Consider the following 23466-nt stretch of genomic DNA (forward strand, 5'->3'; position numbering starts at 1 on the left):
CCAGGAAGGAAACCCAAACGCCGCCGTGTTTGGGTGCATGATAGAGCTTGGATCGGGTTAGATTAAATAATCTCGGATATAAATTACAATAATCGGGTTAAATAAATTCACATGGTGTGTCTGGTGTGTTTCCAGCATTCGTAGTGTTGATCAGCAGAGAAATAGTCCGCCAAGACGTTGAGGTTGCTTAGCAACCAGAGACTCTGTCCATGCAAGTGAACGAAGCGTTCACTCTTCGTCATAACTATCAAACCAAACATCCTTCACATTCACCGAGCGAACATTATGAAAGTAAAATGCACATTTCTCGCTAAAAATGTTTCCATAAACGCATTTAATGGCGTAACTATGTTACTATTTCCAACCAGAATAAAGAAAGATGTCGGCCGAATGCTTCTGTGCAAGCGTCACTACTCTCTACTATCTCATAATTACGAGATAGTATCTCATAATTACGAGATAATTATCTCATAATTACGAGATAATTATCTCATAATTACGAGATACTATCTCATAATTATGAGATAATTATCTCATAATTATGAGATAACCTGGTGAAAATGTTATTATTGAGTGAATGCAATGAGCCATCGTACATATCTGTATGTGCACACAATTATTCATGTCTGCGATCATCACAGAGTCCACAAGCAGCAGGTCGCAATTCCCGATGGGTCACAATTCATGACTGCAGACCGTCGAAATCTGTGACCACACTGTAAATGCGGGGAAAATGAGTCAAACTCCAACCAAATGTTTTCAGGTCATTTGTCGTCCTCATATTTGTATTTGGACACAATTATTCATGTCTGCGATCATCACAGAGTCCACAAGCAGCAGGTCGCAATCCCCGATGGGTCACAATTCATGGCAGACCGTCGAAATCTGAGACCACACTGTAAATGCGGGGAAAATGAGTCAAACCCCAACCAAGTGTTTTCAGGTCATTTGTCGTCCTCATATCTGTATTTGGACACTATTATTCGTGTCTGCGATCATCACAGAGTCCACAAGCAACGCAGGTCGCAATCAACGATGCCACAATCAATCTAGCGCACCGTCGAATTCTGCGCCCACACTGTAAATGCAGGAAAAATGAGACAAACCCCAACCAAATCTTTTCAGGTCATTTGTCGTCCTCATATCTGTATTTGGACACAATTATTCGTCGTAGAATTCAGCAAGATTAAAAGTGCAAATACATCAACAAAATACGACAGTACGGTACCGGGACGGAGTAAGGCCGTGACGTACAAGTTGTTCTGTGCTGTGATTGGCTGAAGAGGAATAGTTAAATCGCCGCGTTCTAAAACTGGACCTTGCGATTTGACATGTTCAATCTCTGGCGACTCCTTGCAACGCCTTGCGACGCCTTGTAACGGCTTGCAACGGCTTGCAACGGCTTGCAACGGCTTGCAACGGCTTGCAACGGCTTGCAACGACCCGTTCACACCGCCCCTGCGACGTTCTAAAACCGTCTCGTTGCAAGCCTTTGCAAGGTGAATCTTTGGTCTGAACTGGGCTTTACCTGTATATAAAATATATTATACAACGGGGGGCCTGAATCCAGCGATCTGATTGGTTCCTAACTGTTGTATAATGAGCGTATACATAACTGCTATGACGACCAATCATTTTGTGAAAGTATCACTCCGCGCCTTGAAGTGGAAAGTGTCAAAGAATACAACCGTATTTTTACTAGTGTGTGTGTGTGTGGAGTCATTTTGCCATAATTTTAACAGTTAAAAGCAATAGCACCGTTCACTGCAGCCTAAAATCGGCGAGTGAACTGCTCCATAGGATAAATTGCCGGCGAACCGCTGTATCGGAGCCTTCTCTCGGAGGGACGCTAAAGTGTGTTGCATAGTGACCGTCGATGCATAGCGGCAGCCAGGAGGGACTACTTTTTTGTATTCTTTAATAAAACGGCTACTTTGACATTCTTGGGTTTCTTTTTAAATGTAGTGTGTCTATGACTTTCGTTTCCCCATAACAGTAGCCGTTGTATAAAAGCAATAGATCACTTCAGTCAGTGGCATGTGCTCATTATGGGGTCGCCGGCCCTCCGCTGCGCGTCGGGGCCGGACAACGGCCCCGACGCGGAGGCAACGCCTCCACGTCGTCCATTAATTCCTAATAATGGACACCTCGTCGGGCATTATCCCTTACATATATATATATATATACACTTCTATATATTACATGGTATGTAAGGGATAATGCATAGAACGCCGGTCATTATCAAAAATAAGCGTATTTTCGTCAATGACCAGCGTTCTATACATTATTCCGCTTATTAGACGCCTACTAGCCAAAATGAAAAAATAACTTCACATGGTGTGTCTTTTTACAATTTATTTGTTACCATTCGTAGATCAGCAGAGAAATAGTCTGCCAAAGACGTTGACAAGTTACCGGACTACTTGCGGAGTGATACGGAAGACGTCAAAAAATCCACTTTCCTTGACGGCAGTCATTTTATGCTTAGCAAAGTTGAATTATCAAAAAATAATTCACAGCCGGAAGTTGGGAAGGCCCATGCAAGTCGACGGAGCGTTCCACGGCTTTGAGAAGAGCCCTGTAACAAATATATATAGTCTATACATTATATGATATATACATAGTCTATACATTATATGATATATATATATAGTCTATACATTATATGATATATATCCATAGTCTATACATTATATGATGTATATATAGTCTATACATTATATGATAGATATATATAGTCTATACATTATATGATATATATAGTCTATACATTATATGATATATATAGTCTATACATTATATGATATATATCTATAGTTTATACATTATATGATATATAGTCTATACATTATATGATATATATATATAGTCTATACATTATATGATATATATATATAGTCTATACATTATATGATATATATAGTCTATACATTATATGATATATATACATGGTCTATACATTATACGATATATATAAATAGTCTATACATTATATATATATAGTCTAAACATTATATGATATATATATATATATATGGTCTATACATTATATGATATATATACATAGTCTATGATATATATATATATATATAGTCTATACATTATATGATGTATATATAGTCTATACATTATATGATGTATATATAGTCTATACATTATATGATATATATACATAGTCTATACATTATATGATATATCTATAGTCTATACATTATATGATATATATATCTATAGTCTATACATTATATGATATATATATAGTCTATGCATTATATGATATATATATGGTCTAAATAGCGCCCCCTAGCTGCAGCAGGGGCAGCCCGTCTTCCTCCGGACTCTCGGGCTCCGAGCCGAGGCCTCCAGCGGGCCCTCAGAGCCTGGGACTTTCCTGAGTTCTCCAACCCGCCGCCCGACTCTCCTCCCGGGGGGGGGGCGGGACGAAGCATCCCTGATCTCCCGCCTTCGGCCCCTCCCCCTCCCTGGGGTCTGACCCCTCCCCCCTTTCCTGCGGCCACGCCCCCTGGGCGTCCTGTGCTCGCGGGGATCCGCTCGGAGCGTGCCTAGGGGGAGGCGGCCGAAGGTCGGGGTCTGGTCTGATGACGACATCTGACCTTTGACCCCAGGGGGGGTGCCCCCCTCCTCCCCACCCCCCCTCCTCCTCCTCCTCCCGCCCGCCCCCCCTCCCTTCCCGTGGGCGTTGAGGTCGGGGCTGAGGCTCCTGAACAGTTGCCTAGCGACGGTGTTGCCGCGGGGCGTGTGGGGTCGTGACCCCAGGACACGGCGGGTGACCGGGTCGTACCAGCGCAGCGGGGGGCGCTGGTACCTGACCTTCGACCTCGCCGCCTCCAGCGGCCGGCTCCGCCTCCGGCAGCGGCTGGAGGCGGAGCCGGGGGGCGTGGCCTGGGGGACGGAGCCGGGGGGCGGTGCCCGGCGGGCGGGGGGACCGAGGAGGAGGAGGAGGGGGGCGCCGGGCTGCAGGGGGGCCAGCAGGGCGGAGTAGGGGGGGGGTAGCCGCCCCCCCTCCTCCTCCGGGCCCTCGGCCCGCTCCTGATTGGCTGGCTGCTCCTCTGGAGGCAAGGGGGGGCGGGGCTGGACTGGCTGACAGACAGATGGGAGGACCAATGGGGCAGTCTGGGTTCCATGACTCACTTTGACCACCTGATGAGAGAGGAGTAAAACCAGTCACTAACTAGTACTAACTCACTATGACTAAAGTTAACCACAAGGAGCACTAACTAGAACTAACTCACTATGACTAAAGTTTACCACAAGGAACACTCACTAGAACTTACTCACTATGACTAAAGTTAACCACAAGGAACACTAACTAGAACTCACTCACTATGACTAAAGTTAACCACAAGGAACACTAACTAGAACTAAACTATACTCTCTATGACTAAAGCTAACCATGAACTAAAGCTAACACAGTATGACTAGAGCTAACCTTAACTAAAGCTAACTCACCATGACTAGAGCTAACCTTAACTCAAGCTAACTCACCATGACTAGAGCTAACCTTAACTAAAGCTAACTCACCATGACTAGAGCTAACCTTAACTCAAGCTAACTCACCATGGCTAGAGCTAACCTTAACTCAAGCTAACTCACCATGACTAGAGCTAACCTTAACTCAAGCTAACGCACCATGACTAGAGCCAACCTTAACTAAATCTGACTCACTATGACTAGAGCCAACCATAACTAAAGCTAACTCACTATGACTAGAGCTAACCATTCCAATCCCTATCTATCCGCTATCATTACCTAACTAACTAGGACGCTAGTGTCCTACCTCTAACTATAACTAGCTCTGTGACTCTAGGTGACATCATGTGACCTGGCATCTTGACGCCGCTCTGAACGCCCTCGTCCTCCTCCTCCTTGTGCATGCGGGGGCCTCATCGTCATGGTGATCCAATAAGGGGAGGAGCTTGGCAGCATCCTCTGATTCCACTTCCTTGTCCTGGCCACGCCTCCCCTCGAACTGGCTCCTCCCACCATATCTGATGACATCATGCACATTAACCCGTAGCTAGCGTTCTATTGGCTGCTCAGCAGAGGGACAGGTTGACGCCCCTTCAGGTGAACTCACCTGGCCAGGGCTTCCGTCTGGAAGTAGCACAGGAAGGCGGAGCCTCTGAACTGCTGCACCAGCGCCTCCACCTTCTCCTGGTCCTCCCACTGCACCTGGGCCAGCGTCTTCCCCCTGAAGGACTCTGGGATGTAGCGGGGGCGGGGCCTCAGCTCCTCAACGGGGACACACCTGTAGCCCACCTGTAGGCCACGCCCACCGTCTGCTGGGAGGGTCCTGAGGGCACAGTCTAAAGGTCGGCTCCTCCCCCTGTCCGCTGGGAGGGTCCTGTCGGCGGAGTCTAGAGGTCGGCTCAACTCCCTGTCTGCTGGGAGGGTCCTGAGGGCGGAGTCTAGAGGTCGGCTCCACCCCCTCTCCGCCGGGAGGGTCCTGAGGGCGGAGTCTAGAGGTCGGCTCCACCCCCTCTCCACCGGGAGGGTCCTGAGGGCGGAGTCTAGCTGCTGGGCGTACACCTGGTTATCCAGCCTCACCTGGCTCTCCGTCAGACAGGTCAGCTTCCAGGCCTCCGATTGGCCCATCTGGGTGGGTGGGCAGGGCCCCCTGCTCTCTAAGGTCGCCTGAAGAGACAGAAGACGCTGATGAAGGAGGGTTAGGGTTAGGGTTAGTGCTGCGCCGAGCGGTCAACCTGGTCACATCCTTCCTACTCTTACCTGTACAGGTGTGTCTCATCCTAACTGGTCTTACCTGTAAAGGTGTGGCTCATGTTACCTGGTCTTACCTGTACAGGTGGTCTTGTGTTACCTGGTCTTACATGTACAGGTGTGTCTCATGTTACCTGGTCTTACCTGTACAGGTGTGTGGCATGTTACCTGGTCTTACCTGTACAGGTGTGTCTCTGGTTAACTGGTCTTACCTGTACAGCTGTGTCTCATGTTACCTGGTCTTACCTGTACAGCTGTGTCTCATGTTACCTGGTCTTACCTGTACAGGTGTGTCTCATGTTACCTGGTCTTACCTGTACAGGTGTGTCCCAGGAGTCGCTCGCACTCGTCCTCTGAGAACCAGACGAGCTGTAGTGGAAGCTCTCCGTCCCCCCCTGCAGGAGGCCGGGGGAACTACAGCCAGACCCCCTGGTGAGGAGGGGGGGGGGGCCGGGGGAACTACAGCCAGACCCCCTGGTGAGGAGGGGGGGGGGGCCGGGGGAACCACAGCCAGTCCCCTTGGAGAGGAGGGGGGAGGGGCCCGGTAGGGGGGAGGGGCCCGGTAGGGGGGAGGGGCCAGGCTGTGCGGCGTAGAATGAGGAAGAGGAGGAGGAAGGTTTTCTCCTGCGCTCAGTCTTCCTGTGGCACTTCCTGTGAACCGAGAAGGGGGCGGAGACAAGTGAGTATTGGAGGGGCATGTCTTCCCCAGGTGAGTGTTGGAGGGGCGTGTCTTCCCCAGGTGAGTGTGGGAGGGGCATGTCTTCCCCAGGTGAGTGTTGGAGGGGCGTGTCTTCCCCAGGTGAGTGTGGGAGGGGCATGTCTTCCCCAGGTGAGTGTGGGACGGGCGTGTCTTCCCGAGGTGGGTGTGGGAGGGGCGTGTCTTCCCCAGGTGAGTGTGGGAGGGGCGTGTCTTCCCCAGGTGAGTGTAGGAGGGGCGTGTCCTCCCGAGGTGGGTGTGGGAGGGGCGTGTCTTCCCGAGGTGGGTGTTTGAGGGGCGTGTCTTCAGGTGACTGTCTTGTGTCGTGCTCTGTGATTGGTGAAAAGGACCCATCAAGCACCGCCTCCCCAAACAGCAGCCTCTCTGATTGGCTGTGGTGGGCCGCTGGGGGGCCTGAGAGGGGGTCCCGCCTCCCTAGCGACTGGCCGTCGCCGTGGGAGACGCCGGGCCCTGGAAACGGGGGGAGGTCCGCATGGGGGGGGCTGAAACCCACAAAGGAGGGGGAGTCAGGGGAGGTGAGGGGGAGAGAGAGGGAGGGAGAGAAGGGGGGAGAGAGGAGGGGAGGGGGGAGAGGAAGGGAAAGAGAGGAGGGGAGGGGGGAGAGAGAGGGTGAGGGGGGAGAGGAATGGAAAGAGAGGAGGGGAGGGGGGAGAGAGAGGGTGAGGGGGGAGAGGAAGGGAAAGAGAGGAGGGGAGGGGGGAGAGAGAGGGTGAGGGGGGAGAGAGAGGGTGAGGGGGGAGAGGAAGGGAAAGAGAGGAGGGGAGGGGGGAGAGAGAGGGTGAGGGGGGAGAGAGAAGGTGAGGGGGGAGAGAGAAGGGAAAGAGAGGAGGGGAGGGGGAGAGAGAGCGGGTGGGGGGAGAGGAGGGAGGGCGGAGAGAGGAGGGGAGGGGGGAGAGAGAGGGGAAGAGGGGGGAGAGAGAGTGGGAGGGGGGAGGTACCTTGAGCCAGCGTAGCGATCCGGGTGGTGCAGCAGGACGTCCTCCAGGAAACGCTCCATCAGGCTGCTGAGGGTGGAGCCTCTGGGGGCGGAGCCTCTGAGGGTGGAGCTTCGGGAGGCCAGACGCACCCGGGCCATGTGACGGGAGCTGGAGACATGCTGAGAGACAGACAGGAAGAGAGAGAGAGACGATCAGGGTACAGTAGACCACTACCTGGTCCGGTCTAGTCCAGGGTACAGTAGACCACTACCTGGTCCGGGCTAGTGTAGACCACTACCTGGTCCAGTCTAGTGTAGACCACTACCTGCTCCAGTCTAGTGTAGACCACTACCTGGTCCGGTCTAGTGTAGACCACTACCTGGTCCAGTCTAGTGTAGACCACTACCTGCTCCAGTCTAGTGTAGACCAGCCTGCAGTAGAGACCACTACCTGGTCCGGTCTAGTCCAGGGTACAGTAGACCACTACCTGGTCCGGTCAAGTGTAGACCACTACCTGGTCCAGTCTAGTGTAGACCAGCCTGCAGTAGCCACAGTATCCGTGTCTCGAAGTCCCAGCTTGCCCCTCCATACCTGCTGAACAAAGAGAGACAGGTAGACAGACAGACAGGTAGACCCACACACAGACAGACAGACAGACAGACAGACAGACAGACAGACAGACAGACAGACAGACAGACAGACAGACAGACAGACAGGTAGACCCACAGACAGATTGAGAGAGAGTAGAGCGAAAGACAGGTAGACAGACAGACAGACAGACAGGTAGACCCACAGACAGATAGAGAGAGAGTAGAGATACAGACAGGTAGAGCAACAGACATGTAGACCAACAGACATGTAGAGAGACAGACAGGAAGAGAGGTAGAAAGACAGGCAGGTGGACAGACAGGTTGAGAGAATGACAGACAGACAGACAGACAGACAGGTAGAGAGAAAAGCAGAGACAGGTGTCATCACATCACAAATATCAGTTTTCCCCTGCATCATGTGAGATAAAGTAAATACATCGATATATAGTATTGAATAAGTGAAATATACATAAATAATATAGTATATAGATATAGAATATAGTACATGTATAAAGGATATAGTAGATAGTATAGAATATAGTAGGCCTACATATATGAAGGATATAGTATATAGATATAGAATATAGCACATAAATATAAAGGATATAGTATATAGTACATATATAAAGGATAGATGATATAGTATAATATAGTACATATATAAAGGATATAGTATCTAGATAAGGAATATAGTACGCACATAAAGGATATATTATACAGATATATAATAAAGTAGGCTACATATATAAAGGATATAGTGTACAGATATAGAATATAATGCATAAAAGGATATACAGACATAGAATATAGTACAGATAGATATAAAACAAATGTATAGATAGAGAATATAGTAAATGTACAATACAGTCGATATAGATATAGTTGTAATGATATAGGTCGGGCCTATCGCCTTCAACAGACATGCTCAGGTCATGAGGGGTGTGGCCTCTCTTCTTCAACACATATTATGGGATGTGTTGCAACCGATAGCAACCAGGATAGGACTGGACCAGGGGTCTCATGACAACGATCTTGGGGATCACAATCAACTTTATTGACCACCGACTAAAGTTTAAACAGTGAGTATGTGTGCGTGTGTGTGTGTGTGTGTGTGTCTTACTCGTTCGGATCAGACTGAAGCTTTTTCGTGTTAATTTGTGTTTATTTAGTAACACGCCGTTCCCTCAGTGAGCATGCGCAAGCTTTGAGCCGTGATTGGCTGACAGGGCGAGGAGTTTCAGCTGTACAGACGACGAGGAGCATGAGGTCCACACAGTCCTCCCGTCGGGAACGTCCCGGGGTCAACAACGTCCTCCCGCCTAACCCGTCTTGCTCTCCAGACCGGTGTACCCGTTGGACCAAGAGCTCGGAGGACGAGCACCAGCGCGTCACGGCTCCTCTCACGGCTCCGTTCCGACTCCGTTCGGTATCATGTTTATGTTCCGCTGTCCTCCCATGACGTCAGAACCCACCTGACATCAACGACACGCCTCTAGGTGACGTGAGGACCTAGCTGACTCAACGACCCGCCCCCTACGTGACGTCAGGACCCACCTGATGTGGAAAGACTTGCTTCATCCCGTGGTCCCGATGTGAGGACGGCCCAGGCTCCAGTCTGAAGAGCAGAGGGCCTGCAGCCCTGAGGCTGTTAGCAGACCACCCCCAGACCGACCCCCCCCCCCCAGGACCAGACCGACCCCCCCCCCCCCCCCCCAGGACGAGACAGACCCCCCCCCCCCCCCCGACATGACCCCCCCAGGACCGAACGTGTTGGGCCCATGAGGACCTCATCCTGGTCTCTGGATGAAAGCTTCAGGCTACGTTTACATGATGACGGTCTGAACAGAAGACGCATCAGTAGATTTGCGTCTTGATTTATTCCGCGTTTAGACAAGCGTTTGTGAGGAAAGCTGCGTGCATACGGTAACGCTAAAGTGTGTGGTATTCGATTGGGTATGTGTGTCAGGCGGCTAGGTGGTGCTGTGATCAGGGCCGTAGCACCAAATCCTGGGCCCCTATACTATAGGTACTGATGGGCCCCCCTGCGCCAGGTTGTTGACGTGGGGGAGGGGGTCCGGAGCGATTGTGGGGGGGACTGGCCGGAAAGTAAAAAAAAAATATTTTTTTGGTCATGGGGCCCCCCCACAACTGTCCCCTTTGTCCCCGCAGTCCGACGGCCCTGGCTGTGATACACACAGCACCGCCATGTCCGAGCGCATGCGTAGGATCTTCCTCCTCTTATCTGCACCGCGAAAACCAAAACATAATTACAGATCCTTCTGTTCAGTAATAATATCTGTGCATATCTTGCACATTTCATGGAAAGACTCCTGTGAGTTTATTTGAGCAGCCAGAGCAGCTCGACAGTCCTACCATGGAAATAATCCAACATGCTTGTTTATTTCCCTGTACTGGGGCGTGAGCAGATCTTTGCGTCTGCGCCGTGTAGACGGAAACGCTACGGCGGAGCGTATTAAAGTTTTCCACTCTGGAGGGTGGTTTCAGATTTTTGCGTTTTTAAGCCCCAAAAACGCCGCCACCGTCTAAACGAAAGGCACTTCCAATAAAATATTTTGTCGTTTTTACCCTCAAGCAGCCGCATCTAAACATACAATCATTCTCTCATCGGAGCCCACAGGACCGACCCCCAAGACCGCAGACAAAGAACCAGACCAGGGCTTGAGGAGAGCTTTTATTTGTGGGGGTGTTTTGGGTGGGGTTCAGATCTTGTTGAAAGCCGCTACGTCCATGGACTGGACGTAGTCCTCGAAGCCCGTGATCCTCTCTTCCAGGATGTCTGTTCCTACCTGGGAGAGAAGACGGAGTCAGACCCACAGGACATAGACAGACCCCCCCACCCAGGACACCCATCAGATCAGACTGTCTTTAACCCGTCCCCCTAACCACCCATCATCAGATCAGACTGTCTTTAACCCGTCCCCCTAACCCTAACCACCCATCAGATTGTCTTTAACCCGTCCCCCTAACCCCAACCCGTCTCTTTAACTCACCTTGTCATCTTCCACCACGCATCCTATCTGGAGCTTCCTGATGCCGTAGCCCACCGGGACGAGCTTAGCTGCAGAGACAACAGATAGACAGAGGTCATGGGGTCAGCCAGGAGGTCATGGGGTCCCCACATGGGGTCCCCAGGAGGTCATGTGTCGAGGAGGAGGAGCCATCAGGTCATAAGGATGTCATCACGGTTTCAGCCGAAAGATGGTATGAGATCATCACAAGCTCCTGTGTGTATACACGTGTACCTGTATGTATACACGTGTACCTGTATGTATACGCGTGTACCTGCATGTATACGCGTGTACCTGCATGTATACGCGTGTACCTGCATGTATACGCGTGTACCTGCATGTATACGCGTGTACCTGCATGTATACGCGTGTACCTGCATGTATACACGTGTACCTGCATGTATACACGTGTACCTGCATGTATACACGTGTACCTGCATGTATACACGTGTACCTGCATGTATACACGTGTACCTGTATGGGTGTGCGTGCGTGCGTGTGCGTGCGTGTGTTGTACGTGTGTGTTCCTGTGTGCGTGCCGTACATTGTCCCCACAGGAGCCCGTCCAGCTGTATCGTGCGGACGCATTCCTCCAGCTTGGCCATGTCCGTCTCGTCGTCCCACGGCTTCACGTCCAGCAGGATGGACGACTTGGCGATGAGCGCGGGCTCTGGAACACAGGGGGCGGGGGGGTTAGGGTTAGGTGATGCAAGACCAGGTGATCGAGGGTTAGGGTTAGGTGATGTAGGACCAGGTGATCGAGGGTTAGGGTTAGGTGATGTAGGACCAGGTGATCGAGGGGGCGTGTCACCTACTTTTAGATTTCCTGGCGGCGTACTCGGCCAGCCGCTCCGCTTTGATCCGGGCCACCTCCTCGCTCTCCTGGAGGAGAAAGAGCAAGATCAGGACCGGCACCTAGCAACCAGCCGGGCCAGGGCAGCCGTCACCTAGCAACAGGCCGGGCCAGGGCAGCCGTCACCTAGCAACAGGCCGGGCCAGGGCAGCCGTCACCTAGCAACAGGCCGGGCCAGGGCAGCCGTCACCTAGCAACAGGTCGGTCCAGGGTAGCCGTCACCTAGCAACAGGCCGGTCTAGGGGAGCCTCAGTTCATAATGATGTCATCACGGACTCAGCCGAAAGATGGTATGAGATCATCACAGGCTCCCCGTAAACCGCCTGGTTACCATGGTTACCGTGACCCACCTCTTCATCAGAGCCGAACAGGTCCAGGTCGTCGTCATCATCATCATCGTCGTCGTCGTCTGCGGGGGGGGTGGGGCGGCCCTTGGTGCTGTCGGCCACGCCGGCAGGTCCGTACTGGGCCAAGGGCTTCTTCACCCCGGGGAGGCTGAGGGCAGAGGTCAGAGGTCAGGGGGGTTCAGGGTCACCGCCGGGGCCGCGGGGGGGGGGCGGGGTCAGAGAGGAGTCGTCAGCACAGAATCAGACGAAAGATGGTTAAGAAAAGTTCATCATCCCCGGCACTCGTCTCCCCCCACCCGTCCAGCAGACCCACCTGCCCTTCTCCTTCTGGAACGACTTGATGTGGTTGAACCAGCGCAGGGCGTGGCACAGCGGGGCGGGGGGGGGGCCGGCCAGCGCCTCGAACACCGCCACGTCCGCCTGGGACGCCACGAAGCTGGGGAGGAGAGGGGCCGTCAGCACCTGGCCAGGTAACACAGGCAACACCTGGGGGCCCCCAGGCAACACCTGGACCTCGGGGCCCCGGTGCTCAGACATCACCGGCCCGAGGGGTCTTCACAGCGACATGGACACCAGATACTACCTAAGATACTATAACCCTAACCCTATGATACTATAACCCTATGATACTATAACCCCATGATCCTATAACCCTACCTATGATACTATAACCCTACCTATGATACTATAACCAACCCCACCTATGATACTATAAGCAGCATAAGGCTCCCTACGGTGCATGACTCTCAACGTAGCATTATTCATGCACTCATTGTTCATGCACTCATAAGCGACGCAGCACGGGAGCACCTGGCGCCCGCCTCTGCACGACGCGTCATCACATGGCTCAATGCTAGCTACTAGCGCAAGTGGTTAGCATAGTTAGGTATGGGGGCAGCGTTAACTCTAACTCCAGTTGGAATGAGTCGCCAAACTAACGAGTTTTCAACCAAAACACGAGTTCGCCTGACCGTGAGGTTTACTGCCAGGAGTAATGCTAAGCTATCTGTGCTAACAGCTAGCCGCTACCAAGCCAACATGGCGCTACCGGTAGCTCGAGACTCTTGACGGTTAGCTCGAGACGCTAACAGTTAGCCCATCCATGCGGAGCTGAAGAAACATCTAGATTATAATGAAAGCTACACTATACAGATGTAATGCATATTTATTGAAGATATAGATATAACTACATCACATCTATGTCATAATAATAAAAGGTTGAATCTAGAGTAGCCTACGTCTTGGTAAAAGAAGGCGCTCTACTGCGCATGCACCGACCTCTCAATGTAGCTCCGGTCAGCGAGGAAGCCGTCGAGTAGCGCGAGGCCCGCGGGGGACCGGAGGTCTCCGAAACCCATGGAGAAAGAGCGCGAGGAACCGGGAGACAGAACGGAGGACACGTGGAGACGACGCGGAGGAGCAGCGAAGGAGCGATAGAGGAGGGACGGAGGGCCTTTATAGAGGAGGAGTAGCAGGGGGAGGAGACAAGGAGGGTCTATAAGGAAGGGGGAGGAGATAAGGAAGGGTCTTTATAGAGGAGGAGAGAAGGAGGGTCTATATAGGGGAGGAGGAGGAGGAGGAGGAGATAAGGTGGGTGGGTGGGACTCCTCATCTTCTTCTGTTAATTGATCTTCATGCATTAGAGAAATGCTGCCGCCAACAGGTAGTCACTCATAGCTTAGCACATACAAACAGCCAATGGATGTTAGCTTAGCACATACAAACAGCCAATGGATGTCAGCTTAGCACTTACAAACAGCCAATGGATGTCAGCTTAGCACATACAAACAGCCAATGGATGTTAGCTTAGCACATACAAACAGCCAATGGATGTCAGCTTAGCACATACAAACAGCCAATGGATGTCAGCATAGCACATACAAACAGCCAATGGATGTCAGCTTAGCACATACAAACAGCCAATGGATGTCAGTTTAGCACTTACAAACAGCCAATGGATGTCAGTTTAGCACTTACAAACAGCCGATGGATGTCAGCTTAGCACATACAAACAGCCGATGGATGTCAGCTTAGCACATACAAACAGCCAATGGATGTCAGCTTAGCACATACAAACAGCCAATGGATTTCAGTTTAGCACTTACAAACAGCCAATGGATGTCAGCTTAGCACTTACAAACAGCCGATGAATGTTAGCTTAGCACATACAAACAGCCAATGGATATTAGCTTAGCACATACACACTGCTCAATGGATGTTAGCTTAGCACATACACACTGCTCAATGGATGTTAGCTTAGCACATACAATCAGCCAATGGATGTTAGCTTAGCACATACAAACAGCCAATGGATGTTATCTTAGCACATACACACTGCTCAATGGATGTTAGCTTAGCAAAGCTCACTGTGGGTTTTAGTGTAACACAACTCAACCAAATACATAACATCTAAATGGATGCTTGGGGAGTGAAGTGATTCTCTCTCACTCCATCACTCACTCACACTCTCTCTCTGTCTGTCTCTCTCTCTCTCTCTCTCTCTTTCTCTCCCCCTCTCTGTCTCTCTCTCGCTCAGTCTCTCTCGCTCTGTCTCCCTCTCTCTCTCTCTCTGTTTCTCTCTGTCTCTCCCTCTTTCTCGCTCTGTCTCTCTCTCCCCCCCCTCTCTCTCTCTGTCACTCACTCACTCACTCACTCACACTCTCTCTCTCTCTCTCTCTCTCTCTCTCTCTCTCTCTCTCTCTCTCTCTCTCGCTTTGTCTCTCGCTCTGTCTCTCTCTCTGTGTCTCTCTGTCTCTCTCTCCCCCTCTCTCTCGCTCTGTCTCTCTCTCCCTCTCTGTCTGTCTCTCTCTCTCTTCTCTGAACTGGTCTGTTGGCATGCGACTAGAGTGACGGAGAGAGACCAGTTTAAAGAATGTCGTCCGCCCGGTCCCGCCTTCACACGGCTCCTCTGATTGGCTGCCAGTCCCACCCCTGATTGGTGTTGAGCTTCCAGTCCAAAATTAAGAAGGTGAAGACTGGAGCAGTCCGTCTGTCCACCTGCCTGTCTGTCCACCTGCCTGTCGACCCGTCGTCTGTCTGACCGTGAGTCTTACTGGTTGCCTGTCTGTGTCCTTCTGTTTCCGCCTTGCTCTCTGTCTAACGGACATTTTGTCTTTCGCCTGTCTGTCTGTCCGTCCGTACGTCTTTCTGTCAGACAGTGTGTCTGCCTGCCCGTCCATCTGTCTGTCTGCCTGTCCATCTGTCTGACTCCCTGTCTGTCTGTCTGTCTGCCTGCCTGTCCATCTGTCTGACTCCCTATCTGTCTGTTTGACTCCCTGTCTGTCTGTGTGTCTGTTTGTCCTTGTGTCAGTCTGTCTGTCTGTCTGCTTGTCCTCCTGTCCGTCTGTCTGTCTGTCCTCCTCTCTGTCTGACTCCCTGTCTGTCTGTCTGTCTGTTTGTCTATCTGTCTGTCTGTCTGTTTTGTCTGTGTGTCTGTTTGACCTCCTGTCTGTCTGTTTGTCCTCCTGGGTGTCTGTCTGACTCCCTGTCTGTCTGTCTATCTGTGTGTCTGTTTGTCCTCCTGTCTGTCTGTCTGTTTGCCTGTGTTTCTGTTTTTCCTCCTGTCTGTCTGTCTGTTTGTCCTCCTGTCTGTCTGTTTGTCCTCCTGGGTGTCTGTCTGACTCCCTGTCTGTCTGTCTATCTGTGTGTCAGTTTGTCTGTCTGTCTGTTTGTCTGTCTGTCTGAATCCCTGTCCGTCTCTCTGTCTGTCTGTCTCTCTGTCTGTTTCTCTGTCTGTCTGTCTGTCTGTTTGTGTGTCTGTCTGACTCCCTGTCTGTCTGCTCTCTCCTCAGTGTTTGTTGGAGTGGGTTAGGACCTGGAGTCATGGGCCAGCTGCTGACCCGGTCCGCCCCCATACACCCCCCCCAGGTAAGGGTTAGGGTTAGAACAACAAATACACAGTAACAAACAAACAACAAATACACAGTAACAAACAAACAGCAAATACACAGTAACAAACAAACAGCAAATACACAGTAACAAACAAACAACAAATACACTGTAACAAACAAACAACAAATATACAGTAACAAACAAACAACAAATACACAGTAACAAACAAACAACAAATACACAGTAACAAACCAACAACAAATAAACAGTAACAAACCAACAACAAATAAACAGAAACAAACAAACAAACAACAAATACACAGTAACAGACAAACCACCAATACACAGTAACAAACAAACAACAAATACACAGTAACAAACAAACAACAAATACACGGTAACAAACCAACAAGAAATAAACAGTAACAAACAAACAACAAATACACAGTAACAAACAAACAACAAATACACAGTAACAAACAAACAACAAATACACAGTAACAAACAAACAACAAATACACAGTAACAAACAAACAACAAATACACAGTAACAAACCAACAACAAATAAACAGTAACAAACAAACAACAAATACACAGTAACAGACAAACAACAAATACACAGTAACAAACAAACAACAAATACACAGTAACAAACAACAAATACACAGTAACAAACAACAAATACACAGTAACAAACAAACAACAAATACACAGTAACAGACGAACAACAAATACATAGTAACAAACCATAAATATGTATAATGTGTGTATATTGTGTGTTTAATGTGTGTATATTGTGTGTATAATGTGTGTATATTTTGTGTATAATGTGTGTATCTTGTGTGTACAATGTGTGCATCTTGTGTGTGTAATGTTTGTATCCTGTGTGTGTAATGTGTGTATCTTGTGTGTGTCTTGTGTGTGTCTAGGTGGTCTTGGTGGGTCTGGACTCTTCAGGGAAGTCGACTCTATTGACCCGCCTCCTCACAGGAGAGGTGAGTGAACACTCGGCCAATCAGAGGCCTGCGCTGTAGGACACCAGCCAATCAGAGGCCTACGCTGTAGGACACCAGCCAATCAGAGGCCTGCGCTGTAGGACACTCGGCCACTCAGAGGCCTGCGCTGACCCTGACCTCGGACCTTGACCTCTTACTCTGACCTCTGACTCCGACCCTCTGACCCTGACCTCTGACCCTGCCCCAGCTGATGGAGACCTCTGACCCTGACCTCTGACCTCTGACCCTGCCCCAGCTGATGGAGACGTCCCCCACGGTGGGCTTCAACGTGGGGACGCTGGAGCTGGACCAGAAGGACGCCATGACCCTCTGGGACCTGGGGGGCAGCCGCCTATGAGGACCCACTGGAGGTCAGTGGGGGGGGGGGGGGGGCATGAGGACCCCACTGGGGTTCAGTGGGGGGGGGGGGGGCATGAGGACCCACTGGAGGTCAGTGGGGGGGGGGGGGGGGGGCATGAGGACCCACTGGAGGTCAGTGGGGGGGGGGGGGGCATGAGGACCCACTGGAGGTCAGTGGGGGGGGGGGGGGGGGGGCATGAGGACCCACTGGAGGTCAGTGGGGGGGGGGGCATGAGGAACCACTGGAGGTCAGTGGGGGGGGGGGGGGGCATGAGGACCCACTGGAGGTCAGTGGGTGGGGGGGGGGGCATGAGGACCTACTGGAGGTCCTCATGTGTATGTGCCTGTGTATGTGTCTGTGTGTGTGTGTGTATTTGAGTGTGTGTGTTTATATAATGTGTCTATTTTATGTGTGTGTGTGTCTGTTGGTGTGTGTGTGTGTGTGTGTGTGTGTGTGTGTGTGAATAATGTTCATATTGTGTGTGTGTATAATGTGTGTAATGTGTATGTGTATAATGTGTGTGTGTATAACGTCTGTGTGTATGTCTGTGTGTGTGTGTGTTTGAAAGTGTATTCTGTGTGCTTGTGTGTGTTTGTGTGCGTGTATAATGTGTGTGTATGTGTGTTTGTGTGTGTGTGTGTGTGTACAATGTGTGTGTGTGTGTGTGTGTATAATGTGCGTGTGTATAATGTGTGTGTATAATGTGTGCATAATGTGTGTTTATGTGAGTGTAATGTGTGTGTGTGTGTGTGTGTGTGTGTAATGTGTGTGTGTGTGTATAATGTGTGTGTGCGTGTGTTTGTAATGTTTGTGTGTGTGTGTGTGTGTGTATTGTGTGTACTGTGTGTAGGCAGTACCTGGACGGCTGCAGGGCGCTGGTCTTCGTGGTGTGTGTGTATAATGTGTGTATTGTGTGTGTATTGTGTGTACTGTGTGTGTAGGCAGTACCTGGACGGCTGCAGGGCGCTGGTCTTCGTGGTGGACAGCAGCGACCCCGGCCGCATGCCAGAGGCGCGGGCGGCCTTGAGACGGCTGCTGTCTGAGGAGCAGCTCAACGGCGTCCCTCTGATGGTGCTGGCCAACAAGAAGGACCTGGACGGCACGCTGACCATCCGAGAGGTGACCCCTGACCTCTGACCCTAGCCCTAGCCCTAACCCTCTGATGGTGCTGGCCAACAAGAAGGACCTGGACGCACGCTGACCCTACAAGAGTTGACCCCTGATCCCTGACCCCTGACCCTGCCCTGTGCTCCAGGTGTCCCGGTGTCTAGAGCTGGACTCGTACCTGGACCGGAGCTGGGAGATCCAGAGCTGCAGCGGGCGGCAGGGGCTCGGGCTCCAACAGGCGTTCATCTCTGTGGCCAGGCTCATCAAGAAGAGCTAGGAGAAGGAGGAGAGGAGAGGAGGAGGAGGAGGAGGAGGAGAGGAGAGGGGGAGGAGGAGGATGAGGAGAGGGGAGGAGGAGGTGAGGAGAGGAGAGGAGGAGGAGAGGAGAGGAGGAGGAGGAGGAGTAGAGGAGAGGAGGAGAAAAGAGGAGAAGGTGGAGGAGGAGAGAGAAGGAGCAGGAGGAGAGAGGAGGTTCCAGGTGTGAAGAGGAGGCAGACATTGATGTGACGTATTCTTGGGTCTGTTTGTATATATCTGATTCCTGATTTGACAACCAAAATAAAGGACATCCTGTCTTCTGTTCTGTAGTTGTGTGTGCTTCTATGTGTGTGTGTGTGTGTGTGTGTGTGTGTGTGTGTGTGTGTGTGTGTGTGTGTGTGTGTGGTGGAATGCATCGGATATTCAGCCTTTGACCCCCGTTTTCCATCAAGGTCATGGAAAGCAGGTTAGGAAAGGAGGTTATGAAAGGCAACAGGTCGTTTATTGACCATTCAACCGAGAACCAATAACTTCCTCTGGGATGAGGTCACTTCCTGTGTTAAGAAGACAGAGGCAGACAGATGTGTGAGTATAAACTTTATTAGTCTGCTCGTGAACATCAGCATCCTAGATCAGCATCTTTGGCACAGAGCCATGACATCACAGCGAGGTTATGACATCACAGGGAGTTTATGACATCACAGCGAGGTTATGACATCACAGGTAGGGCGTGTGTGTGTGTGCGTGTAATGTGTGTATTGTGTGTGTAGGGGGTCGTATCCATGGTTACATGTTGCAGCGGTGTTTAGTTAGTAAGTGACTTGATGTTGACCCTCTGACCCCCAGAGGCTTTGATATACAGGACAGCTTGGAGCCGTCTGATAGGCTGAAGCACCGGCCTATCACACATCATATGGCTCCTCACAGGACGCTGGTCCATTACCCTCTGTCCTCTCCTCCTCCTCCTCTCCTCCTACTCTCCCCTCCCCTCTCTCCTCTCCTTCTCTTCTCCTTCTCTCCTCTCCTCTCCTCTCCTCCTACTCTCTCCTCTCCTCCTACTCTCTCTTCTCCTCCCTCTCTCCACCTTTCCCCCTCTCTCTCCTCTCCTCTCTCTCCTCTCTCTCTCCCCCTCTCCCCTCGCCTCCCCTCCTCCTAGCTCTCCTCCCCTCTCTCCTCCTCCTCTCCTCTCCTCTCCTTTCCTCCTCTCCTCTCCTCCTACTCTCTCTTCTCCTCCCCTCTCTCCTTTTCCTCCGCTCTCTCCTCCCCCTCTCTTTCCTCCTCGTCGTCCTCCTCACCCCAGGCAGAGTGGCTGTGTCTCCCCTGGGGGAGAGTAGCAGAGAGGGAGTACTCCACACTCACTCCCCTCGACACCCTCGACACCTCCCCCTCTGACAACCCTGAGATCTCCTCCCCCCTCTCCCTCTCCTCCCCTCCTCTCTCCTCCCCCCTCTCCTCAGCTGCTCGGGGGCGAGCTGGGCAGTGGACCTCCGTGAAGGGGAGGTCCTCATCAGCGAGGTCCAGAGGAGAGAGCTCCACGTGGGCCTCAGCACGAGGAGAGTCCCCGGTCTGGGACGGGGCCTGCGGCTCAGCGGGCTGGGACTCAGAGCGCTCCGGGGCTAGGGGCGAGAGACATAGAGACACAGTGAGAGAGGGAGGAGGGAGGGAGGGCGAGAGACATAGAGGACACAGTGAGAGAGGGAGAGGGAGGGAGGGCGAGAGACATAGAGACACAGTTGAGAGAGGGAGAGGAAGGAGGGAGGGCGAGAGACATAGAGACACAGTGAGAGAGGGAGAGGGAGGGAGGGAGGGCGAGAGACATAGAGACATAGTGAGAGAGGGAGAGGTAGGGAGGGAAGGCGAGAGACATAGAGACACAGTGAGAGAGGGGAGGGAGGGCGAGAGACATAGAGACACAGTGAGAGAGGGAGGGAGGGCGAGAGACATAGAGACACAGTGAGAGGGAGAGCGAGGGAGGGGGGGCGAGAGACATACAGACACAGTGAGAGAAGGAGAGAGCGAGGGAGGGCGAGTGTTATGCAAGTTACTTCAAAAGAGTAATGCATTATTTATTGCTTGTTACTGTCATTTCAAATTAATTAGTTACATTACAATATTACTGTCTTTCAATTGTAAGGCATTACACTACTTTTACATTACTTTTGTATTACTTTCGCCAAAATAGTGGTAGGCTAGTAGGCTAGTGGGGTCCTCAATAGATCTTCTTGTGTTCAATGCAGCTCATTACCCAGCAGGAGGTGATGTGGTTGGCATAATGACTGAGCTAGGCTTAAGGCAAACAAAAGTACAATATAATGGTCGCAGTTGTGGCTCATGGTGCAATACATTGTATAATAGAAATACTGTAACTTTAGGTATTCATATTGAAATCAATAGAGCTAGAGCCTATTACTGTAGATTGTAAAAAAAAACATTGAGCCCCCTTTCTGTTTTGTCTAGGATGAAGTGTGGTTGACACCGACATTTTGACTATTGGTCCTGAGTGGGCCGGGCCGGGACGGGACGGGACGGGACGGGATGGGGGGGACATGGAGTCCTGACGTATTTAGCTCTTTTGGTCAAACTAAATCAATAGTATAATGTAACAATATAAAATTAATAAAAACAGCTTGGTGATTGGCTCCAGTGAAAGCGGATCGGAAACAGAAAGAAATTGCTCTCCAGCCCCTGCTGCAGAGCGAATTGAAATCGCCGGCAGAACGGGCTAGGTGTTGTAGCCTACCCCAAATATAACCGCATTTCATATTAATCGTATAGTTTGATGCGTTACCAACGTTATCTGTGCTGACTTATGGTGCGGGATGTTCAATATCAATAACGTCGTTGAGTTCATAAGGGCTAGGGTTATCTTTTCTGAGTTAACAATCATTTTGGGCAGGTGTTTTTGTGAACAGTATATATCATACTAAACTTTGGTAAAACGGTCGGCGACCGTCTGCTCTTTGCTCTTTGCTCTTTCGCGTTGAGAGGAGGAGCGGGCGAATCAGCTGTTTATCAGGGTACCCGTGCACCACTGGCATGAATGCGCGCTTGTCTCTGTGTGCGTGTTCGTGTGCGTATGCGTGTGTGAACGAGAATGTCAGGGAGAAAGAGTGCTATGAGGAGATGATTGAACGGAATGATATTTATATTTAGAAATCTCAGAAAAAAAACGAAGCAGAATCAATTTGTGGCGCTCGGTGTTGATTCTGTGGCGCTGCGCGACACTTGGTCTATGTTGGAAACATTGTCACAAAACTGTCCTTAACACAAACCTAAACGTTCGTTTTCAGAAATGTGCAACTCACCGAGGTGTTAAGTGTTGTTCGTTGATGTTCCTAATCAAGTATCGTAGCGAAATACAGTTCATGTCGTGTTTTATTTGGCATTTTGGAAATCCATTGATTTCGGTTGGAAGACTCATTGCTCCTTGACCGGAAACGGAAAGGCGGGCTGGTTGTAGTCTTTTCGCTCCGTTGTAGCCCTACTGTTGATACGGAGAACCGAGCGAAAAAACTACAACCAGCCCCCCTGGACTCAGCTGCTGCCGTGATCTTCTCCTCTATCACACGAAGTAAACATTTGCGCAGACTTTTTCTCGCTTAATTTCGGGTTTAATATGCATTGTAACGCGCATTGCTGAGATTTGTACCAAGTAAAATATTACCTTTTTTTTTTTTTTGTAATGCCTTACACTACCGCGTTACAGCAAAAAGTGTGAGAGAGAGAGAGGAGAGAGAGAGAGAGAGAGAGAGAGAGAGAGAGAGAGAGAGAGAGAGAGAGAGAGAGAGAGAGAGAGAGAGAGAGAGAGAGAGAGAGAGAGAGAGAGAGGGTGGGTGGGTGGGCGAGAGGCATAGAGACACAGTGAGAGAGAGAGAGAGAGAGAGAGAGAGAGAGAGAGAGAGGCATAGAGACACAGAGACACAGAGAGAGAGAGAGAGAGAGAGAGAGAGAGAGAGAGAGAGAGAGAGAGAGAGAGAGAGAGAGAGAGAGAGAGAGAGAGAGAGAGGCATAGAGACACAGTGAGAGAGAGAGAGAGAGAGAGAGAGAGAGAGAGAGAGAGAGAGAGAGAGAGAGAGAGAGAGAGAGAGAGAGAGAGAGAGAGAGGCATAGAGACACAGTGAGAGAGAGAGAGAGAGAGAGAGAGAGAGAGAGAGAGAGAGAGAGAGAGAGAGAGAGAGAGAGAGAGAGAGAGAGAGAGAGAGAGAGAGAGTATGTAGATAAAGGTATATATATATCTATACACAGATATATATATGTAAGGGATAATGCCCGACGAGGCGTCCATTATCAGGAATTAATGGACGACGTGGAGGCCTGAACCGTCCGACGCGAAGCAGAGGTAGCAGATAGATAGATATAGATATGTAAATAAAGATATGTAGATATAGGTACATATATATATATAGATGTGTAGATGTAAATGTAGAATATAGATATGTATATGTAGATCGAGATATATAGATATAGATATGCAGATAAAGATATAGATATGTAGATATGATAAAGGTAAGTAGATAAGGATATAGAGAGAAATAGATTATATATATAGTTGTATAGCTATACATATGTAGATAAGGGACCAGGCTCATTCAGTCTGTCCCCTAATCATCCTCCTGTATAATTGGCTGACTCATTAATACCCTCACTCTCCACCTCCAGCTGGTGTGTGGTGAGCGTTCTGGCACCGATTGGCTGCCGTGCATGACCCCAGTGGGGGCTA

The 23466-nt window shown here is 50.4% G+C and overlaps 4 protein-coding genes across 5 annotated transcripts in view; 1 reads left to right on the plus strand and 3 right to left on the minus strand.

Annotated features, from left to right (window-relative positions):
• Positions 1-3185: 3185 nt before the first annotated feature.
• zdbf2 (zinc finger, DBF-type containing 2) lies at positions 3186-9639 on the minus strand. 2 transcript variants are annotated; one of them, XM_030354349.1, is made up of 7 exons: positions 9085-9639; positions 7889-7965; positions 7396-7553; positions 6054-6939; positions 5099-5655; positions 4844-5009; positions 3186-4161 (listed from the first exon to the last, which is right to left on the minus strand). In XM_030354349.1, exons 2-7 carry the CDS (start codon positions 7961-7963, stop codon positions 3304-3306), a joined length of 2700 nt encoding a protein of 899 aa, XP_030210209.1. In that variant the 5' UTR covers positions 7964-7965; positions 9085-9639; the 3' UTR covers positions 3186-3303. The 2 variants fall into 2 exon arrangements, with proteins under 2 accessions (XP_030210209.1, XP_030210208.1); XM_030354348.1 differs by having other exon boundaries at positions 7889-7968.
• Positions 9640-10643: 1004 nt separating this feature from the next.
• On the minus strand, positions 10644-13749 carry eef1b2 (eukaryotic translation elongation factor 1 beta 2). Its single transcript, XM_030354350.1, has 7 exons — positions 13472-13749; positions 12507-12629; positions 12197-12341; positions 11809-11875; positions 11538-11663; positions 10976-11043; positions 10644-10771 (listed from the first exon to the last, which is right to left on the minus strand). Exons 1-7 carry the CDS (start codon positions 13549-13551, stop codon positions 10685-10687), a joined length of 696 nt encoding a protein of 231 aa, XP_030210210.1. The 5' UTR covers positions 13552-13749; the 3' UTR covers positions 10644-10684.
• A 1189-nt stretch (positions 13750-14938) lies between these two features.
• On the plus strand, positions 14939-19068 carry arl11 (ADP-ribosylation factor-like 11). The gene is given in 7 exon segments (XM_030354364.1): positions 14939-15235; positions 15985-16060; positions 16955-17020; positions 17277-17370; positions 17373-17391; positions 18323-18500; positions 18637-19068. Coding segments are annotated over 6 exon segments (531 nt in total). The 5' UTR covers positions 14939-15235; positions 15985-16015; the 3' UTR covers positions 18766-19068.
• An 881-nt stretch (positions 19069-19949) lies between these two features.
• Positions 19950-23466, minus strand: part of LOC115541791 (caveolae-associated protein 2-like) — a gene marked incomplete at its 5' end in the record, with an annotated part of 10763 nt that continues 7246 nt past the window's right edge. The window contains 1 exon segment of the mRNA XM_030353631.1: positions 19950-20362. Coding sequence (XP_030209491.1) covers positions 20102-20362 — 261 coding nt within the window.

The sequence above is a fragment of the Gadus morhua genome, chromosome 4 (assembly GCF_902167405.1).
Source record: "Gadus morhua chromosome 4, gadMor3.0, whole genome shotgun sequence".
Taxonomy (NCBI): Eukaryota; Metazoa; Chordata; class Actinopteri; order Gadiformes; family Gadidae; genus Gadus; species Gadus morhua.